At 44.5% G+C, this 18,760-nt stretch overlaps 1 protein-coding gene across 1 annotated transcript in view; it reads left to right on the top strand.

The window, feature by feature from the left end:
* RGS22 (regulator of G protein signaling 22) overlaps positions 1–18,760 on the top strand; it is a gene marked incomplete at both ends in the record, with an annotated part of 138,470 nt that overhangs the window by 23,932 nt on the left and 95,778 nt on the right. The window contains 8 exons of the mRNA XM_080909406.1: positions 72–240; positions 2,850–2,979; positions 4,613–5,225; positions 6,510–6,671; positions 10,254–10,428; positions 13,613–13,743; positions 16,941–17,055; positions 18,442–18,567. Of these exons, the coding sequence (XP_080765532.1) occupies positions 72–240; positions 2,850–2,979; positions 4,613–5,225; positions 6,510–6,671; positions 10,254–10,428; positions 13,613–13,743; positions 16,941–17,055; positions 18,442–18,567 (1,621 nt within the window). The remainder of the gene's footprint in view (positions 1–71; positions 241–2,849; positions 2,980–4,612; positions 5,226–6,509; positions 6,672–10,253; positions 10,429–13,612; positions 13,744–16,940; positions 17,056–18,441; positions 18,568–18,760) is intronic.

Below are 18,760 nucleotides of genomic sequence, written 5' to 3'. Positions count from 1 at the left end.
AAATGAAAATGCAGATTAAAAACGGCGTCCCCCTCTGTAAGCGAGCCCTCGTTGTGATTTCTGTGATACAGGTTAGCAAAGCTGATCTCGCAAGTGACGTGGAGCAGTTCAGGCACGAATTTCATAGTAGGAACGAACTTTTCTCCCTGGATCCTGAGAAAGCCGCTGACTCCACCTCATTCCAGTACCGAAGAGGACAATTTCATGATTATGAAGAAGTTCTACGTGTCTCTAGGCCAGGTGAAATAGGGCTCGCGGGACTGAACAACAAAAAACCCAACACAGTGCCCTCCTTCCCTCCTCGTGTGTGTGACACAGTGCTCTCCTCGTGTGTGTGTGTGTGTGTGTGTGTGTGTGTGTGTGTGTGTGTGTGTGTGTGTGTGGCACAGCGCTCTCCTCGTGTGTCTGACACTGCTGTGGTAAAAATAAAAAATGTGGTCACCTTTTAACCTGCGCTAGTGCCGGCATCAGTGGGGCCGCATGGCACTGCGGGGCATCTTTATCTCAGCGGCTCCACGATGCCCCTTTGCACTCGCAGACCCCGGCTTCCGTTCTGCCCGCCCCGGCTGCTGACCCAGGTGGCCCACGACCGTCCCGAGGTGGCTACCCTCTCACAGTCTCCTTGGCGTTGAGTTGCCGCATAAAGGAAAATAGATAAATTTTGATCCAATTTATCCACACAATAAATTCTGATCAGTATGATATAATTTGCTCCCCTAGATAAGTCAGATCATCCTGAAGAATCCCGTCCCTTATAACATAACAACCTGGACCTGTGTAGAGGAATGTGTTCGCTTTATCCTCTTCCTCTTCCTCCCTCAACTTTTCCCCGCCTACCCTTCCTTCCCATCCCGTGATAGGCTGGACCTGCCTATCTGTATGATGACATCATCCTATATAACACAGGGCATTCCTTCTGTGCGTGACATCATACTTTCCTTTCGTGTGCTTGTGTGTGTATTTGATTCACAGTGCTCACCTTGTGTGTGTGTGACACAGTGTATTGTGACCGAAATGCATGGTCCATGTCACCTATGACAAAGGGGGTTATGTTACATTCTGTGTTTGTTATTATAGGAACTTGATTACTTTTTCTCATAACGGGAGTTGAGTATTGTAGAGGTAATACACTTATTTCTTCTCTTACTGCCCAAGTATGGGGTCATTGCGAGTGGCTTAAACAGATGAACCCTAGAATTGTCTTTTCCGATTGTCCACAATATAGTGAGAATTTGTAATTAATGTCCTTGCAACACACCAGGATACACAGTTCTATATGAAATCTCGGCTGCCAAGCTTGTGGCCCACATGTGCTGTTCTCTTCTTTGTCTAAATGAGACATTGCCAATCAGATGTAGCCATTTCTTTCTGTGAGCGAGATCTTCAGATTCCTTTAGCAGAGTGTTCTAGACCCACAGCTGAAGGAATCAGGTGGGAAGGAGCCGCCTCCTTCAGTACTGATGTCAATCGGTCCGTCACCTCCTCCTTTTCTGACATTGGGAGGCCTGTGTTGTGTCTGATTTTCATTTCTCCGCCTCACACCTAAGCTACAGTCTGGGCATTTCTGTCCTGCAATACTCACAGTTCCCGTTCTCTCTGCTGAATAATTCTTGACAGGGTGTTAAAGACTCTCTTTCTTTTTGTGATATTTATTTTCAGCATTTTTTTTCTCTACGTATTACAGAAATGTCAGGGTACCACGAAATGTTTATTGATAGGAAATCACTTGTGATGACGAGAGAGAGAGGACGTGTCACCACTGAAGATCCCGAGGACGTACCCCCCCCCCCCGTCCCTGTTCTCTGGGATGGTGTTCTCTGTCTTATGACTTCAACTGCCATGTATTCGCCATAGCTTTTGAATTTTGAGAATTTAAATTTATTTGTATCGGATTATTTCAGCCAGACTAGATAGCATTATTTCTAATGAACAGATAGTCTTTTCATGACCACAGTGAGGTTTATTTGAGTCTTCACTGTGTTGTGTAAACACAAACTGGCCCATTTCTTTAAAGCATTAAGTGGATTATTAGACTGCCTGCTAACTTCCTTTTAACAAATTGACAAACGTCTTACTTGGTTTCCTGAACAATTTCTAATTATCTTATTTTTCTCTAAGGACTTAGGGTAATTGTTGGAATAGAGAAGTGGCTCAAGTTAGTGTTGAATGAATTTACAATTATTAATAATAAGTGTCTTGGATGTGAGCTAGGTATAGTTGCACACCTATATCCTAGCACTTGGGACCCTGAGGCAGGTGGATCTCAAGTTAAAGGAAGGCCAGCCTGGGCTACCTAGTAAGTTTGAGACCATCCAGAGCAATATGTAGAGATATACTATCAAACAAAAGCCAAGCAAATTAATAAAGTAAGCGAAAGAGGTGTCGGATCTCCGGGAGGGCCTCACAAGGAACCAGTGGCCTCACAGACGTTCCCTTCCATTTCCTTCCCAGTCATTGTCTCGTGTGTGGTCTGGTTTGCCTGTGGATCCCAGCTCTTTATGAGGCTGACTGAGTAGCACGCTGACCACTGGAGGGACACTGGGCGCTCTCTCTGCTTCCCTGGATTTCCCAGGTTGCTGTGTGTGCCCCTGGAGGCCGGAAGAGTTGGACTTGTGACTGGCAGTGAGCCACGCTGTGCTAGGAACTGAAGTTGGGTCCTCTGGAAGACCCAGTGCTCCTCGCGGTCGAGCCATTTCTCTCGCCTCTGTTTTCACATCTTCTGAAGTTTTAGTACAATTTTCTTTTAGTAAAATGATCTCCTTGGTGCATTATATTATATAATTTTTTTTCAAAGTTTCAATTGGCAGAGTAGTGTCAAGGTTATGTTAAACTAATGTCCTTTGTCCTAGGCCTCCTTTACCCAAACACAAGACTGGTTTACACTAGCCAAGGAGTGTGAGAAGACAGTAACAACGTTTTCACTGCCCTGCTGTATACCTCACCACCAAACAGCATCTCCAGTGATAGCCTCAGCTTCTGGTAAGCAGAGCACAGGCCGCCCTTCCTCCTCCGCACAGCGCCTTCCTTCCAACTCCAAGTGCTGTCTGTTTGCTGCTCTTTGCTTTGGCTACCGTTCGTTGATTTTTGAAACCGACTCTCACTACGCAGCCCAGGCTAGTTTCAAACTTACGATCGATCGACCCTGCTTCTTGGGCTGCCCGTGTGCCGGGATCACAGACCTAGACCATGGCTCCCGGTGCAGGTCTACTATTTCAGAAAGTCATGATGAGAGTGGAGGTAGATTCTGGTATTTATCAGGTGTGTGATTTTGTTTTCTGAGACACGGTTACTGTGTGTAGACCAGACTATGGGCAGCCTAGTCCACTCCGAAGACTTGCTCTGTAACTCCAGCTGCCTTTGAAATTAGTGACTCTTCTCTCAATTTCTGTGTTGTCATGGAAGCTTTCATGAGCCTGCCCAGTGCTTAGCTGCATGGTCTTACTATATTTATTTATATATATATATAATATTATATATATATATAATATGTAATATAATATAAATGCAATACATTTTATAATAAATAACATAATGTTATCCTAGAGCTTGGCTCGCCTTCTGCAGCCAGTAATTGTCTCATCTTTTTTTTTTTCTATCATACTTTCTTAATTCCTCCTACTAAGACTTTGCAATAAAGTAGGGACAGTATTTCTGACATAAAAGCAAATGGGCTGGGGTTGCTGGACCGTGCTAGAATTCCAACCCTCAGAAAGCCAAGGCAAAAAGACCGTGTCTCAAAAATAATTACAAATGGAAATACTCACTGATAAAAATTAAATTTGTCTTCTACTTCTGAGTTTAGACTCCTTTTCTTCTTGGAAAAGAGATGAATTCTACTATGGGGAGGTTTTATGGGCATTGTCAACCTTTCATAAAAATGGAAAGAAACTGCTCCAAAATGGGAGTTATGGTCATTTCCAATACAAAGTTATGGTCGGCTGTTTCTACTCTGTGGAGATTTCAGATCTGATAGAGGAAGTGGTCACCCTGAGGACAGTTGCCTTCTGTCAACTTGGGAGGACAGTGGGGAGCACCATGGGGACAGTTGCCTCATCTATAGAGTTGGGAGGACAGTGGGGAGCACCCTGAGGACAGTTGCCTCATCTATAGAGTTGGGAGGACAGTGGGGAGCACTCTGAGGACAGTTGCCTCATCTATAGAGATGGGAGGACAGTGGGGAGCACTCGAGGACAGTTGCCTCATCTATAGAGTTGGGAGGACAGTGGGGAGCACCCAGAGGACAGTTGCCTCATCTACAGAGTTGTGAGGACAGAGTATGTGAGACCTTCCTATGTCACTGAATTCTGAAAGAGAAAATAAAAACTAAAACTGTATCTTAGAGGAGATTAAGCTTTTATCAGTCCCTACATTACTGTGTCACTTTAATGATAAGAATTATATACTTGACAGTTTTTAAAGCCTTCTTATAAATATCTAGTATGTCTTCAGGAAGGCAAAGTTATTTCCCTCACGGCCTCCCCACAAGGCTTGAGAATCCTGTGAAGAAATTATTCCTGGTGACATCCCCATTTGCCACTCTCTATGAACCTCTCTGACGATGGATGGGTTTGTGTTCATAGCTAACCTATTAGCCTTTTATAACTTAATACAGAGATTTTTGATGACGGAGTTCACCCCAGGACAATAAAAAGCCTGTCCAAAACCTCTAAAATAGTTTCTGAGCTGGAGGAAGAAGAAGAAGGGTCTATATCCATGAAAGATTCACCTTCTCAAGCTCTTCTGAGAATATACTTGGACAAGAAGGACAACCAAGAAAAAAACCTGACCGTACACTTCTCATCCGTTGAAGAATTCCTAAATACCTACGTCATCTTCATCTTGAAAGAAGCCATCCAGCACATCACGGGCCAGTCCCTTAGCGACATTCCGGGCTACATCAACTACTACCAAGTAGCCCATGTGGTATTTGATAAAGTCGAACCTGTGCTTAGCAACAAGGCTATAGCTTCACCCCCTGTTGAAACTGTACAGGAAATCTCAGAAGACAAATTGGAAAATGCAAGTTTAAGTTCAAAGAGTGAAAGCGTTGGGCCCGAGAGCAGGGCAGACTGGTGCACTTCTCACAGAACCTATGACATTGGCAACAGACGGGAATTTGAAAGATTTAAGAAGTTTCTAAAGGGCACGCTAGGAGAGAGATACTGGTGGCTCTGGATAGACATAGAGAGGCTGAAAGTTCTTAAGGACCCTGAACGACACCAAAGGTATTCTCATTTTTATTTTCCAATCATTTAAAAAACTAAATTACAGCATATTTATTTTAGTTGCTCAAGCAAAAAGTATGAAAATGTAGTTTATACATTGGGATGGATAAAAACTGATACCGTTCTATGATAATAAATTTCGATATCACAATTTTGTGATTTCATAGCTTTAGGATACCAAGAATAGTAGTTCTTTGGGTTTGAATAATGCTTCTTCCCATAAATTCTAGACCTCTCTAAATTATTCTACTTTTTAGAGTGTTGTGATGGCATAAAAGTCTTATGCGAAAAGCATTTATCAGCCACATGACCACTGAGAGAGGTACAAACAGCAGTGTGTGGGCCTCTTATCCCAGCGACCTGCCTGGCTCACACATCCTGTGGTCTTTGGTCACATGCCGCATAGCTGTCTGTATGCACTGTTTCTCCTGAAGGTCTGTCTTGCTTAGCTTCACAAGTTCTAGGTCACCATGAGCATCCATCCTAGCAGGGCGCTGCTTTAAGAAAGCCCTTGTGTGTTTCCTGATCTAATCTGAAGCAGCCTAGACTGCATTTCTTCCTCAGAGAGCTCGGTGTCGGTCTCCCGACTTCTTACAGTTATTAGAAAAGTATCTGGACCACAGAGCTTATACTTCAAATAGGACTCAGCAGTGTGGCTGATTCTGAAACTTGACGTAACATACATTTGTAAGACATACCAGGAAAGTCACATGCAAAACACCTGAGGATTTTACCTACATTTAGTGACCTAAAGTGGCAGTTCTAGAGTGATCTATTTCTTTACATTTTCCAGTTCATGGAGGAGATTGCCTACACCCCTTGGTTTATGGCCCTTTCCTCTACCGTCAAAGCCAGCAGCGTGACATGAGCATCTTTCTGATGACATGGCACCCTCTTACATCTTCATGGTCCTGGCCCCCTGTGTCTCCCATAGAAGGATTACTAGATTTCCCTTGGGACCTGTGAGTAGCAGGCTGATTTCTCTCAATTCTTATTTACCTGCATCTGCTGCCTTTTTATGTAGGTAGCAAGTTTACAGATTTTGGAGATTAGAGTGTGCACAATCCTGCCAGAGTATCCAGTCCATTGAGCAGGGCAAACGCCCTGGGAGCTAGTCTATGTCTACACAGCCCTTTAGTGGGTGCTGGTTTATGGGAGCTAGTCTATGTCTACACAGCCCTTTAGTGGGTGCTGGTTTAAGGTGCTTATTAATTGTCTGAAACAGTTTCACTCGGGACGTTGAATGTTGAATTGATGTGTCTATAACTATGTGTTTTAACTAAGACATCTTGAGAAAATGAAAAAATGCTACCTTGTGAGCAGCGGGGAACGCTACCTTTCTGCCGAAACCTTATCAAAGTTTAAGCTGCTATGTGGATCCCGGTGGACAGAAGACCATCTGAAAAACATTCAGACTGAGGTTTTGAAACCTCTGCTTCTGTATTGGTAAGGAAAGCAATGTGATTTTTTTTTTTTTTTTTTTTTTTTTTTTTTTTTTTTTTTTTTTTTTTACTTAAGCTAGTTATAAATAATTCTTTTTCCAGTTTATGGTTGCCTCTCCTTGAAAAGCATTTATCTATTAGATACTTGGTGTGGTGGTTTGAATAAGATGGCCCCTCTAGGCTTATATATTTGAATGCTTAATCACCGGGGAGTGGAACTATTTTGGAAGATTACAAGGATTAGGAGGTGTGGCCTTGCTGGAGAGTGTCACTGGGGATGGACTTTGAGGTTTCAGAAGCTCCCCTTCTCTTGGCCTGCAGAGGAGGAAGTAACTCTTGGCTACTGCTCCAGTAGCATGCTTGCCACCGTACTCCCTGCCATGGTGATAATGGGCTAACCGCGGAGATGTGGCGAGCCCCCAATTCAATGCTTGCTTTGTAAGAGTTGCTGTGGTCAAGGCGTCTCTTCACACTCTTCACATCTGTAGAACAGTGAGCAAGGCAGAAGCTGGTACTAGGAGTGTGTGTGTGGTGTCTCTGTCATAGGCCTGCCCTTCCATCTTGTCGGTGGGATGTGGACCTTGGGACTTTGGATTAGGAAAGAGGTTGAATGATTGAAGGGCTTAGGGACCATCTTAGGGACATGGAAGACAATGCTGAGAGCGATGTAGAAAATGATGACAGCCCAGCTCAAGAAGTTTCAGAGAGAAAGAATATTTATTAGTAAGTGGTCTTGAGATCATTTTTATAATATTTTGGCAAAGAATGTGGCTGCTTATTTCCCTAGTCCAAAAACTATCTGCCTGAAGTTGAAGAGTTTTGGATTAATGATGTTGGGAGAGGAGATTTTAAGACAGCCTAGCATTGACTGTGGCACGCGGTTGTTAGTAATAACTTGTACGTGTGTCTATGGTAAGAAACAAGCTGAACAAAAGGAGACAAAAAAAAAAAAAAATACAGTTAGGGGAGAAAAGGAGCACCAGGAAGGGTAAGAGAGCTAAGTCCAGTGCTCAGGTATATAAAAAGTTTAAAGAAAAATCTGATGCCCAGTGGAATAAAGGGAGTGGTGGATTCAGGAAAAGATCCCACCTAGTTAAGCTTCCAACTTGTGAAAAAGAGTTAAAGAAAAAGCTTACAGTCAAGGAAACCATCAACAACAAAAGCTCACGCAAATCTTAATTGAACCAGGAGGTTAAATTCTAGCCCCACAGGCAGCAGAACTTGGCAGCTTCTGACACAGGGTTCTGGTTTTAGAGAACAAGGCTGTGGAATCTCCCTTTACAACCAAGAAAAGCCACCAAGGGCAGGCGTGTGTCAGGGCTGTCCCTGTGTGGAAGCCCAGAGAGGCCATGTGTGAAGCTGTGCAGATGAAGCCAGACTTGTGTTGGAGACCAGGCAGTGGAACCATTTAAAAGGACTAGGATTAGAACACATGGCCTTTTTGGAGGAAGTGTGTCACAGGCGTGGGCTGTGAGGTTTCAAATCCCATGCTCGACCCAGTTTGTTTGTTGTCTGTCTGTCTGTCTTTGTCTCTCTGTCCCTGTCTGCCTCTGTCTTTCTCTGTTGACCAGGATGTAGCTTTCAGCGACTTCTCCAGCACCGTGCCTGCCACTGGTCTCTGTGATGCCAACGGACAAAGCTCTGGGGCTGTCAGCCAGCCCCCAGTTAGGTGCCTTCCTTTACCAGAGTTGCTGTGGGCGTGGTGTCTCTTCACAGCAACAGAACAGTGGCTAGACCTTTGGTGTGCTTGGGAGTCTTTAAACACGGGGTAAGGATGGGCAGAGCTCTGAAACCTCCTCTATGATCAGCTCTCACATCTGTCAGTACAGACGGTGTCTCAGCTAACCTTCTGCGCACTTGTAAAGTGTCGCCGTGACCTGTTTTAGGATGAAACCTGGTCCGGTCCAGGGTTCATGGTTTAGTAGGAAGTGCATCATGTAAAATGGTGTAATAAAAACGGCTGTAAACATGCAGGGTGTGAAGTGGACACAGTGAAGATGCTCTAAGTCGTTTGAAGCTCGGCCAGTTTCCACACTGGTGATTTGATGTGATTTTGTCATTCCTCTTGAAATCCCACTTTAATACTCCAATACTTTAAATGCAAAGTTGAGTGTTTTTTAGAAAATTAGCAAATGAGCTTCCCCTGATCTGATCTCTGTCACCTCCCAGCCGCTGTCACTGTGTTGATGTCACTCCTGGGCTGGAGAAACGGTAATGGAGAACCGAGAAGCCGAGCTCAGTCCCCAACCCTTTCATCGGAGGGCTACAACCAGAGCATCCAGTGCCCTCCTGGCCTCGGTGGATGTCTGTCCATGAACGCACATAGCACATAAATAAAAATAAAATTAATCTTAGGGCACACAGAGGTATAAGTTCCAGCATAGTTGGTACACACCATCCAACATAAGAAAACATAGTTCCAGAAAAATTACCAAGATAGAAGAACCGTAACGATTTTTACCACAGGGACATTCTTGTGCTTGTGTGCGAGCATGCACGTGCGTGTGAGTGCAAGCGTTCTCAAAGGCAGGCAGATGGCATCCAGGCCCCTGGAGCTGGCGTCACAGGCGGTTGTGAGCTGTGTGATGTGAGTGCTGGGAACGGCACCTCGGCCGTGTAAACAAACAAACCACACAAGCTTTTAACTGCCCAGCCGACTCCAGCGCCTTTTAAACTTTAGACATTTTGCTTTGAGTAATTAAAGACTCATACACAGTCGTAAGAAACAATCCAAAGAGACACCGTTTGTGTCTCCTTCAGTGGTAGTATCCTGTGACATTATCTTGGTCAGAACTTATATATGTTTCTGAACTTTAACTGTAGGCTTGGGATTCTCTTCACGCCTAACATGTTCACACTGGGAACATCTCCCCACCTCCTGTTGGAAAGGGAAGCTGTATCCTGTCAGTCTCTGGAGTACGAAACAGGAATCAGTCGTCAGGGGAAACCTGACAGCTGAAGTTAGCTTTGCACACCACAAAGGCTTTGCCCACTGACTGACTATTAGCATATTCCCTAGCGGAGTGAGGTCTCCAGGGCCCGTGCAAACAGCCTTTTCTTGAGTTTCTGAAACAGTTCATCTTTCATTTATATAAATTGTCGTAGAATTAATTCTCACCTTCAAGGTATAAGACTTAAAAATTTGTAAATTTGCAGTATGGCCCACTTTAGTAACATACTTGAATATTCTAAATATATATATTTCATACATATATGAAAGATACATAGATATGTAGATGTATGGATATGGGAGGTTCTACAACCTTCCCCAAATAATAGAGCAATACCAAACTACTTTAAAACTTTGAAACATGTTCTATTTTACTTTTAAAATTCCTTAATAGTCTTAAGTATTTACTTTGCTTATCAAGCATATAAAAATTTTAATATTATGAGTATTCTAAAATATTACCTTTTTTCTATAGGTGAATGAAGTAACATATAGAAAAAAATTTAAGATGAGCCAGCAGAGAGAGAAAGGGATTAATAACTGGGATATTACCTGTTTTGTATGCTTTTGATTCTGAAGGTTCATGTAGTTTCATCTTAACAGATTGACTCTTAAGTTTGTTTTCTCCATAAAAAGGGCACCAAGATTTTGTGTAACTCATTCAGCTTCAGCAAAAAACGCTAGTGCGTCGCTGAAGTTCTGGCGCCTCCGCCAGGAGACGCCCCGGAAGGACGTTGACCCTTTCCCACAGATGGCCACCCTCCTGCCGTTAAGACCGAAGTCCTGCATTCCTCAGACCCCTGAGGTCCAGGTAGGGTGTCCCGTGGGTGAACTGCTCTGTAGTAACTGGGCAGTTAACCTCTATCCTTGGGTCTTTGTGGTTTGATCATGAACCATAGCCTCTAGGCTCATGTGTTTGAGCACTGTGTCCCCAGCTGGGGCGCTGTTTGGGAAGGTTGTGGAGCCTTTAGGGGTGACACCTTATTGGAGGCCATGTGTCACCGGGACTGGATCTTGAAGTCTATGGCAGGGCCCCATTTCCTTCTCCCACGATGCTCCCTGAAGGTGCACGAAGCCTGGTAAAACCGTCTCTTGTCCTTGCCCACTGTGCTTCCCTGCTTGCTGCCATGGCGTCCCCCATCGTGAAGGGCCGTGTCACCTTGAAGCTGTGAGACAAATATGCCCTTTCTCTCCCGAGTTGCACTTACTAGGGTAATTTATCAGAGCAATGGGGAAGTGGCTAAGGCAGCTTTATGACATTTGTCACAAGGTTGATATGACAAGCTTGTCACAGTGTGCACACCACCCATGTAAGAAGGAAGACAAGGCTGGACCCTGCTTGTTCAGCAAGTAAAGCGATCCCTAAATGTACCCCATACCACTCACTTCTCTGCTGGAAGCTCTCCAGAGGCCTCCTCATCCACTTAGAACAGATTTGACAACCTTGCTCAGCCGCACGGGCCCCTCAGCATCCACACCTCATTCTTCCATACTGTCCTCTCGTCCACGCCGACCTGGCCGTACTGGATCCTTTGGCTGTCTTTGAACATCAAGCCTTTAGGTGGCGGCTCAGCCTTCACTTAGTGTCTTCCACAGATGAGTTCTACACAGGAGAGTACCGCCTTCCCTCAGGCCTGTGCCCTTTGCCCTGCCTTGCTTTGCTTTGTCGTATTTACAGTGAGTCATCTGTTTATTGCCTTTTATACCCTTCTCTGATAGAAGGGGATTTTCTGAGTTGAGTGTATATCCCTTGATCGCCTCACATAGAATAGCCACTAAGTAAACATAGTAGGAACTGAAAAAAATAAGCTGTAAGTAGCACACCCGGAGGACGGGAGCTTGAGCACATGACGAACAGGAAGATGAAAAGCCGAGGGTAGCTGTAGAATTTTTTCTTAGACCCTACATCCCCGACCCAACTGGAACGTTAGAGCCATAGGTTAGAATCCGCGTGCACAATGTGTTCGTCACCACTGTTGGCAGGCGGCCTGTCTCATCCCCCGAAGACCGTGTGCAGACAGATACCCCAGGTTTCAGCAGAGACCAAACCTGAACCCGCAGGCCGGCACAACGGCCCAGCAGTTAAGAGCTCTTGTTCTTGCAGACCTCGGTTTGGTTCCCCACATTCTCATAAGGTGGCTCAACAATACCCGTAACTCCATTTTCAGGGTACCTGATGCCCCTTCTGGTTTCTGTGTATACTTACACAACTGTGCTATACACACACACACACACACAGAGAGAGAGAGAGAGAGAGGGAGGGAGGGAGGGAGGGAGGGAGGGAGAGAGAGAGAGAGAGAGAGAGAGAGAGAGAGAGAGAGAGAGAGAGGAAACAACAACAAAAAACAAAGCAAAATCCAAAATCTTCCTAACAGGCTTTTCTCTGTATTATACAACTGAAAAACATATTTTTTATATTTTAAGCGAGTAGGGGCTGGAGGGATGGCTCAGCAGTTAAGAGCACTTGCTGCTCTTCCAGAGGTCCTGCGTTTAGTTCTTAGTATCTGTATTGGGTACCCCACAACTGTCTATAACTTCCAGCTCCAGAGCGTCTTCTGACCTCTGGGGTCACGCACACATCTGTCGCACACACACCCACATACACACACAGAAACACACATACTCACACACACACCGACCCAAGTTTAAAAAATAATTTATGGTATACCTTCAATCATAACACATGGGAAGCACATTTTTACTTTGAGAAATGATTTTATAGCACGGAGACTGAACTTTTATAACCAGTAAAACAGGGTCTTTTTAGACCTACACATGTGACACGTGTGTGCAGACTGTGTAAGCGTCAGCCACCCACAGCGAAAGGCATTTCTCTCTGATCTCACTGTGGCTTGTTTGTTTCCTCCTATCATCTGCTCCTCAGAAGCCACCGCTCTCTCCGCTGTCTCTATAAATCTAACCACATTTATGTAGTAGATGGTTAATTATAGGCTCAGCCTCTTGTAGCATTTCTCATTAATGGTTGCTTTGTCTGAGACAGGGACCTGCTGTGTAGCCCAGGCTGGCCTTGAACTTGTGACCTTCCTGCCTCAGCCTCCTGAGTGCTGACAGTTCAGACAAGCACCACACACTCAGCCTTAGCCCGAAGGTTCACCAGCTGAGAGAGGCTTGGCTCGTTTCCTAAGCACAATTTTCTTCCCATTGCTCCCGGTCCTTCCCTGTTGCTTAGTGGGTCCCCTCCTTTGCCTGCTCTCTAATCTGTCTTTGCGGTCTCTCTTCTTCAAGCTACCCAATAGCTCACAACTGCCCTTGGTGCACGGTCCACCTTGCACTTTTGTTGAAATGATATATTTTACTAATGTTTAATGTATGGATATTTTCAGTGCATGCACTGTGTACTATGAGCGCACCTTAAACCCATAGATGCTGGAACAGGGCTTTGAATCCTTGGGGACTGGAGTTACAGACGTTTGTGTGTGCTGGGAATTGAACCTGGGCCCTCTGGAAGAGCAGCCAGTTAAGCTGCTAACTGTTAAGCCAGCTCCAAAAGTATTAGAAACTTTTAAGAATGGGAACGTGACTCTAAACATTAAGTGTCCGTGAGAGGAAGAAGCCGTGGTGGTTGAGTTATAGACCCTCGCTCTGGGCAGAGCCAGTGTCTGTGTTTTATCCCCCTGGCCATTTCCTGATGCTCTCCTGTGCAAGTTTTAAGCCTGTTCTGTTCCAGAAGAAAGGACGGCTGGCAGGTTCTTTTACAGCCAAGAGTCTATTTCCATAGTCCTGGAAGTAAAAACCTAACAAGCGTTTGGCTCCTCTTGTCGCCCAGATTGTTCTTGTACCTCACGCTGCTTGTCTCATAAGACACGAGTGTGTAAGAGGGAAACACTCCCATCTCATTGGGATATTTAGTAGCAAGTGGGGCGAGGGTTGAAGTCTAGAGATCATAGCAAGTGGGGGTGGACATGCTGACTTTTATCCTCTTCTTTTTTTATTTGGCTTCTTATTTTTCATCTCATTGTCTTCTCACTTTGTAGGGAGAGGAAATTGGTTTATTCCAACCACCTAAGCCTAAGAAATTATCAAAAGTGAATATAAGGACTCAAAAACTTAGGAGGAGTGAATCTCTGCGTCCAGTTTCTTCTAGGGACGACGGGCTGGAGAAAGGGTAGGTGCGGTCTTTTTTGAATACTCCTGCTTTAGATCATGGGTTTTTTTAAAATGAATTCTTAGGATTCGGTAATGTATATTAGAGGCTTATGAGTGGCCAGCTCTACGTTAGAAGAGTCCCGGGTACTGAAACATGTACGGAGATGGTGCCTCTGTGACCAGCCATAGACAGACCGTCTGCGTCCACTTCAGGAGCTCCAAGGCCCTGAATGACATTGGCGATGTTTAACACAGCGCACCGTTTATACTTTGTCTTCTTGCCTGATTGTATTTTCAGGGGGATCTTTTCTTCTTTATCCTGAAGAATAAATACCCTTTGATATTAGCTTTGGACAATTCTTTGTTTAGTAATTTACTTCATGTTCTTTTCTATTGAAGGAAAATCTATTTAACAACAAAGTTAGCGACTTACATAATATTAAATGTGCACATTCTGATATTCAGTGTATTTGCTAGGTCAGCCAACCCTATATAATTCCTGAATGTTTAAGCTACTTTTATTTTAAATTTGGAGTCCAGGGAAGCACATGAGTTATCAACATGGGTTGTCTTGAAACCTGGGAATTATCACAAGAAAACTGGGTTACCGAGCTTCTAGTAGAAGTAGAATGGGTAAGAAAATGGAAGGGACAAAGAGGGGTCTCGGGTAGACAAGGCTCACCCAGAGCAGCACGGTGCCATGGGGGACAATGGGGATCTAAGGGGAGGCATTCCAAAGGGGGTGAGTTAATGCTTAGTTTTAACGACCAACTAACAACAAATACTGACTTCATGATCCAAGACCAGATGGTAGTACCTGGAAAAATATTTTGAAGGTGAAAATGAGCCAAGGAGTATAGGCCACCTTTCGTTTACTTTTTTAGTTTGAGAAAGGGGAAATGTGCATGTTCTTGTCGGAGAGAAAACTGGACCCGGTAGAGCGACCTGTAATCGCAGCTGTTTGAGAAGCTAAACAGGAGGCTCACAGGTCAGGGTCAGTCAGGACACACTTGGCCTCAGACCAAGACCTTGTCTCAAGGAGCAGAAGCACAGGGCTGAAGAGATGGCTCAGTGGGTCAGAGCATGCGTCCTCTTGCTAGGGGACCCGGGTTTAGTTCCCTGCACCCACATGGTGCAGCTCATAACCATCTATAACTTCCACCCAAGAGGAGCTGGTACCCTCTTCTGACCATCTCAGACACCAGGCATCCATGCAGACAAGCACTCACACACACAAACACCACCAGGTAAGCATTTATCTTTGTGTTACCACGTTTGCCTTGTGTGCAGAGTTCGGTCCTCAGTGCTCAGGCTAGGGTGGGGACCCTTAGATAAGTACAGGATCAGAAATGGGAGAGTGACAGCCACGTACCCCATAATGCTGGTAGCCCTCGTTGTTGACATCAAGGACTCCTTTCGGAATTCTGGCAGTCCAGCAATGGTATATAAACGGAATCTCAGAAGTCCCATCTTTTGAACTTGACTTTACTCATCCTGCACGGTTCTCGTGAGAGCCAACCAAGTTTTGTATTATCTGTAGCGTATTCTTCTAATGCAGAGTCACATTCCACAATCACTCTTCTGCGTGCTGGCAGATACCTACAACACTAAAGATGCTGAGGCAGGAGGATGGTGAGTTTAAAGCCAGTGTGGGCTCCAGTGTCAGACCTGTTCTTAAACACCGAAAGTAAGACATAAAGATAGAATTACAGTGACAGTTCAGAGTGACAGTGACAGTTCAGAGTGACAGTGACAGTTCAGAGTGACAGTGACGGTTCAGAGTGACAGTGATGGTTCAGAGTGACAGTGACAGTTCAGAGTGACAGTGACAGTTCAGAGTGACAGTGACAGTTCAGAGTGACAGTGACGGTTCAGAGTGACAGTGATGGTTCAGAGTGACAGTGACGGTTCAGAGTGGCAGCTGTTTCAGCTGCTGGCCTGGATCTGGAAGGAGACCGGCTCTGAACAGGGTCTGGGCTGCTCTCTCCTTTCATCAGAGAAGTTTCTCTTTGCAGTTGACAATAGTTCAGAGACACATGGCTGATCAAAGGTCTGTGGAGAGAAGCCTGAGTGCTCAGCCAGAAGGGGGCGTCTCCGTCACCCCACCCTGCTCAGACAGCACCTTGGAGAGGAGGTAGAAGGCATTTGAGAGCTAGGGTGGGGTGCCCTCATAGACTGAGGACATCAAGTCTCTCCTTCAGTGAAGAGTGTCAGCTGATGCTGTGGGGGGAGGGAGGATTGTCGTCCTTGAAGGCATAGGCACTGGTGGGCATGGATGGGCCCGTTTGCACAAGGGCAGCGGCAACTGGACTTCGCAAGGGAAAAAGAACACATGGGTGAGGAACGGAGGTCTTAGGGAAAGTTGAAGGAGATCAATGGGAGGCGGGGCGATTATATTTCACTGTATACAAATATGAAATTCGCAGAGTAAATATATAATAAATAGACAAGGAAGGGTTTGGTTGTTGACTAATTTACCTTCTGAAATTTATCCTATGTATTTATGTTGTTTCCAGATTTATCTGAGCACAATAAAAGCACTTTGTGTAATTATTATTAAAGAAGAAAAAAAAAAAAAAAAAGAAATAGTATGGGGCAGACTGTGGTGGGGCAGGCCTTCAATCCCAGCATTCCAGAGGCAAAGGCAGGTGGGTCTCTCTGAGTTGGAGACCAGCCTAAGGTCGTGTGTACAGTGAGGCCAACCAAGATACACAGTGAGACCCTGTCTTGAAAGACAGAGGGAGAAGAAAAGAAAAAAAAATAGAAAAAAAGGAAGAATACTTGTCTAAAGTCACTAGATGTGGAAGATAGAGTTAAAATTTTGATTTTTAAATATTTTCTTTTTTAAGGGATATTCTGAATGGGAACACTTTATTTTGTTCTGTCCATCCTTAGCCTACAGGAATAATTGATGTCCTGTGATCTAATTGAACTCAATTATTCGCGTTAGCAGGATTTTTCCCCCTGTAAATCTTGTACAATATACTTGAGTATAAAGGGTATTTTAACATTTTCCCCCAGTCTGGACAGCTTTCGTTTCCTTCCCCAGGCCAGAATCTCTGGCAGAGGCGAAGAGAGCAGAGCTGGTTTGTGGTCAGTTTCAGGGACGCCCCCCCCGCTTTCAACATGAACTCCGAGTTCTTCAAAGCTGGGCAGACGGACGGTGATCAGACAGACCCCTCAGCTGACCAGCTCGCCCTCCCGTTTCTAACTTAGGTCTAAGAGGCTGCCAGAGAGCACCACAGTGGTCCGCCTGACATCTTTTACTGACATCTCTGAATGTCTGAAGCCCCAGCTGGAGAGAAAGTACACTTACACAGAAGAACTCAATGTGAGTATTTTAAGGTTCACGTTCTTCATCTAACCAACCAGTGTCCCTGGTTTTAAAGACCTGGGTCTTTTTAACTCATGTGTATTCTTTTCTCTACTAAGCAACACATTTGTTTTTTAGTCTCGAAGGAATTTTCCCACAAGATCTTCACCTATGTTTTCGTACAGTATTGCTCTGCCCAGACCTGCGCTGATCACTCTTTACAAAGCTGTTGTCTGGCCTGTTGCTGCCTCAGACACAAAATAAGAGCCCCCCCGCACTCCCCAAGTCCTCTGTTTCAGTTTTAACACTTGATTAAACTAACACTGGATGTTATGTCTTGGAAATCCCAGTTTTTGAAAAAGGAAGGTAGGGGTTTCCAGAGCACAGCTACGTTGACAACAAGCATCTAATGCAGGGCCTAATGAACAAATTAGATGAAGATCTCATGGCCCCTGAGATTCTACTGTGAATAGAATCCTCAGCAGTTTTCACACTATCTGAACACTTAATTATATTTCTGCAGAATTATCTTAAGTAAATCGTTCTCATTTTCTAACAATTAGGATTTTCCCCCTACTAAAATAACAATATTTCAGTTTGAAATGCTGTTAGATACTAAATGAAAACCACTGTATTTTCATATCAGAATTTGTTTAGTAGGCAGAGGCAGTGGGATAAAGGAAGCAAAATCTTACTTAAACCTGTCCCCACTGTCTTTGCCTGGGGGGGGGAGCATAAAGAGATCCGAGTTCAAATACTGGGGTTACACGAACAGTCTCCCCTCTTCATACTCCGGAGCCACCGTGTGCTTGAGAAACATCAGCTCTCCCTTTTTCAAGGGTGGTATTAGGGTTGTCATGTTGTTGGCAGAGAAGCCATAAACACCAGAGGTTTATGAGAACGTCCAATGCCATTTCCACTCTGGAGGCCGTGACCTGCAGGGTCGAGACTGTCCGAAGAGGGACACCCCCCACACACAGTTAACAAGCAGCAACCAGGGGCCTTGGAGATGGTTCTTTTTATAACCCACGTGTAGCTAGAATAGCAGCACCTCAAGGCTAAAATAACAGTAAATATGTAGGAGACAGGCCACCAACAGAGACTTGGAAGGCTCCCGAGTGGGGCCACTGAACCTGAAATGGGAAAGGACTTGAGGTCAGGGATTTGCTGGAACATCAGGCTTGGAATAAGACTGGTTTGTAATAGAACGGCTTCTCCAGCCATAATTGGGCTTCATTAATGAATCTCACATGACAGTCAGATGCAAACACATTGCATTAATTATATCTATACACTACAATAATAAAATGACAGCCCAGCAGAATTTACAATCTTTGCTTTGTACAATGCTATAAAGAATCGTGTCCTGTTCAGGCAGATAATGAACTTTGTTTTATTATCTAGGCTAAAACTACATCAAATGTTGGAGCCCTGGGAGGATTTGACATGGAGAAATTGTTGCAATCGTTGTATGTAGAAAACAGAGCTGGATTCTTCTTTACTAAATTCTGCGAGAATTCAGGGAACAAGGTAGAAAATTATTTAAAATCTGGATTTATTATTTTACTTGGTTTAAAAATAAGTGGCATTGAAATGATTTGGTTTTCAAATAAATACATCTAATGCTCTAATTCCCATTTGATACATTTAAATCCACACTTAGTAAATCTCTAACCATCCATCCAAATTGTAATTCTCTTCGGCCTACCATCTTACTAAGATT

The sequence above is a fragment of the Micromys minutus genome (assembly GCF_963924665.1).
Source record: "Micromys minutus genome assembly, chromosome: 33".
Taxonomy (NCBI): Eukaryota; Metazoa; Chordata; class Mammalia; order Rodentia; family Muridae; genus Micromys; species Micromys minutus.
This window is presented reverse-complemented; position numbering and strand designations above follow the sequence as displayed.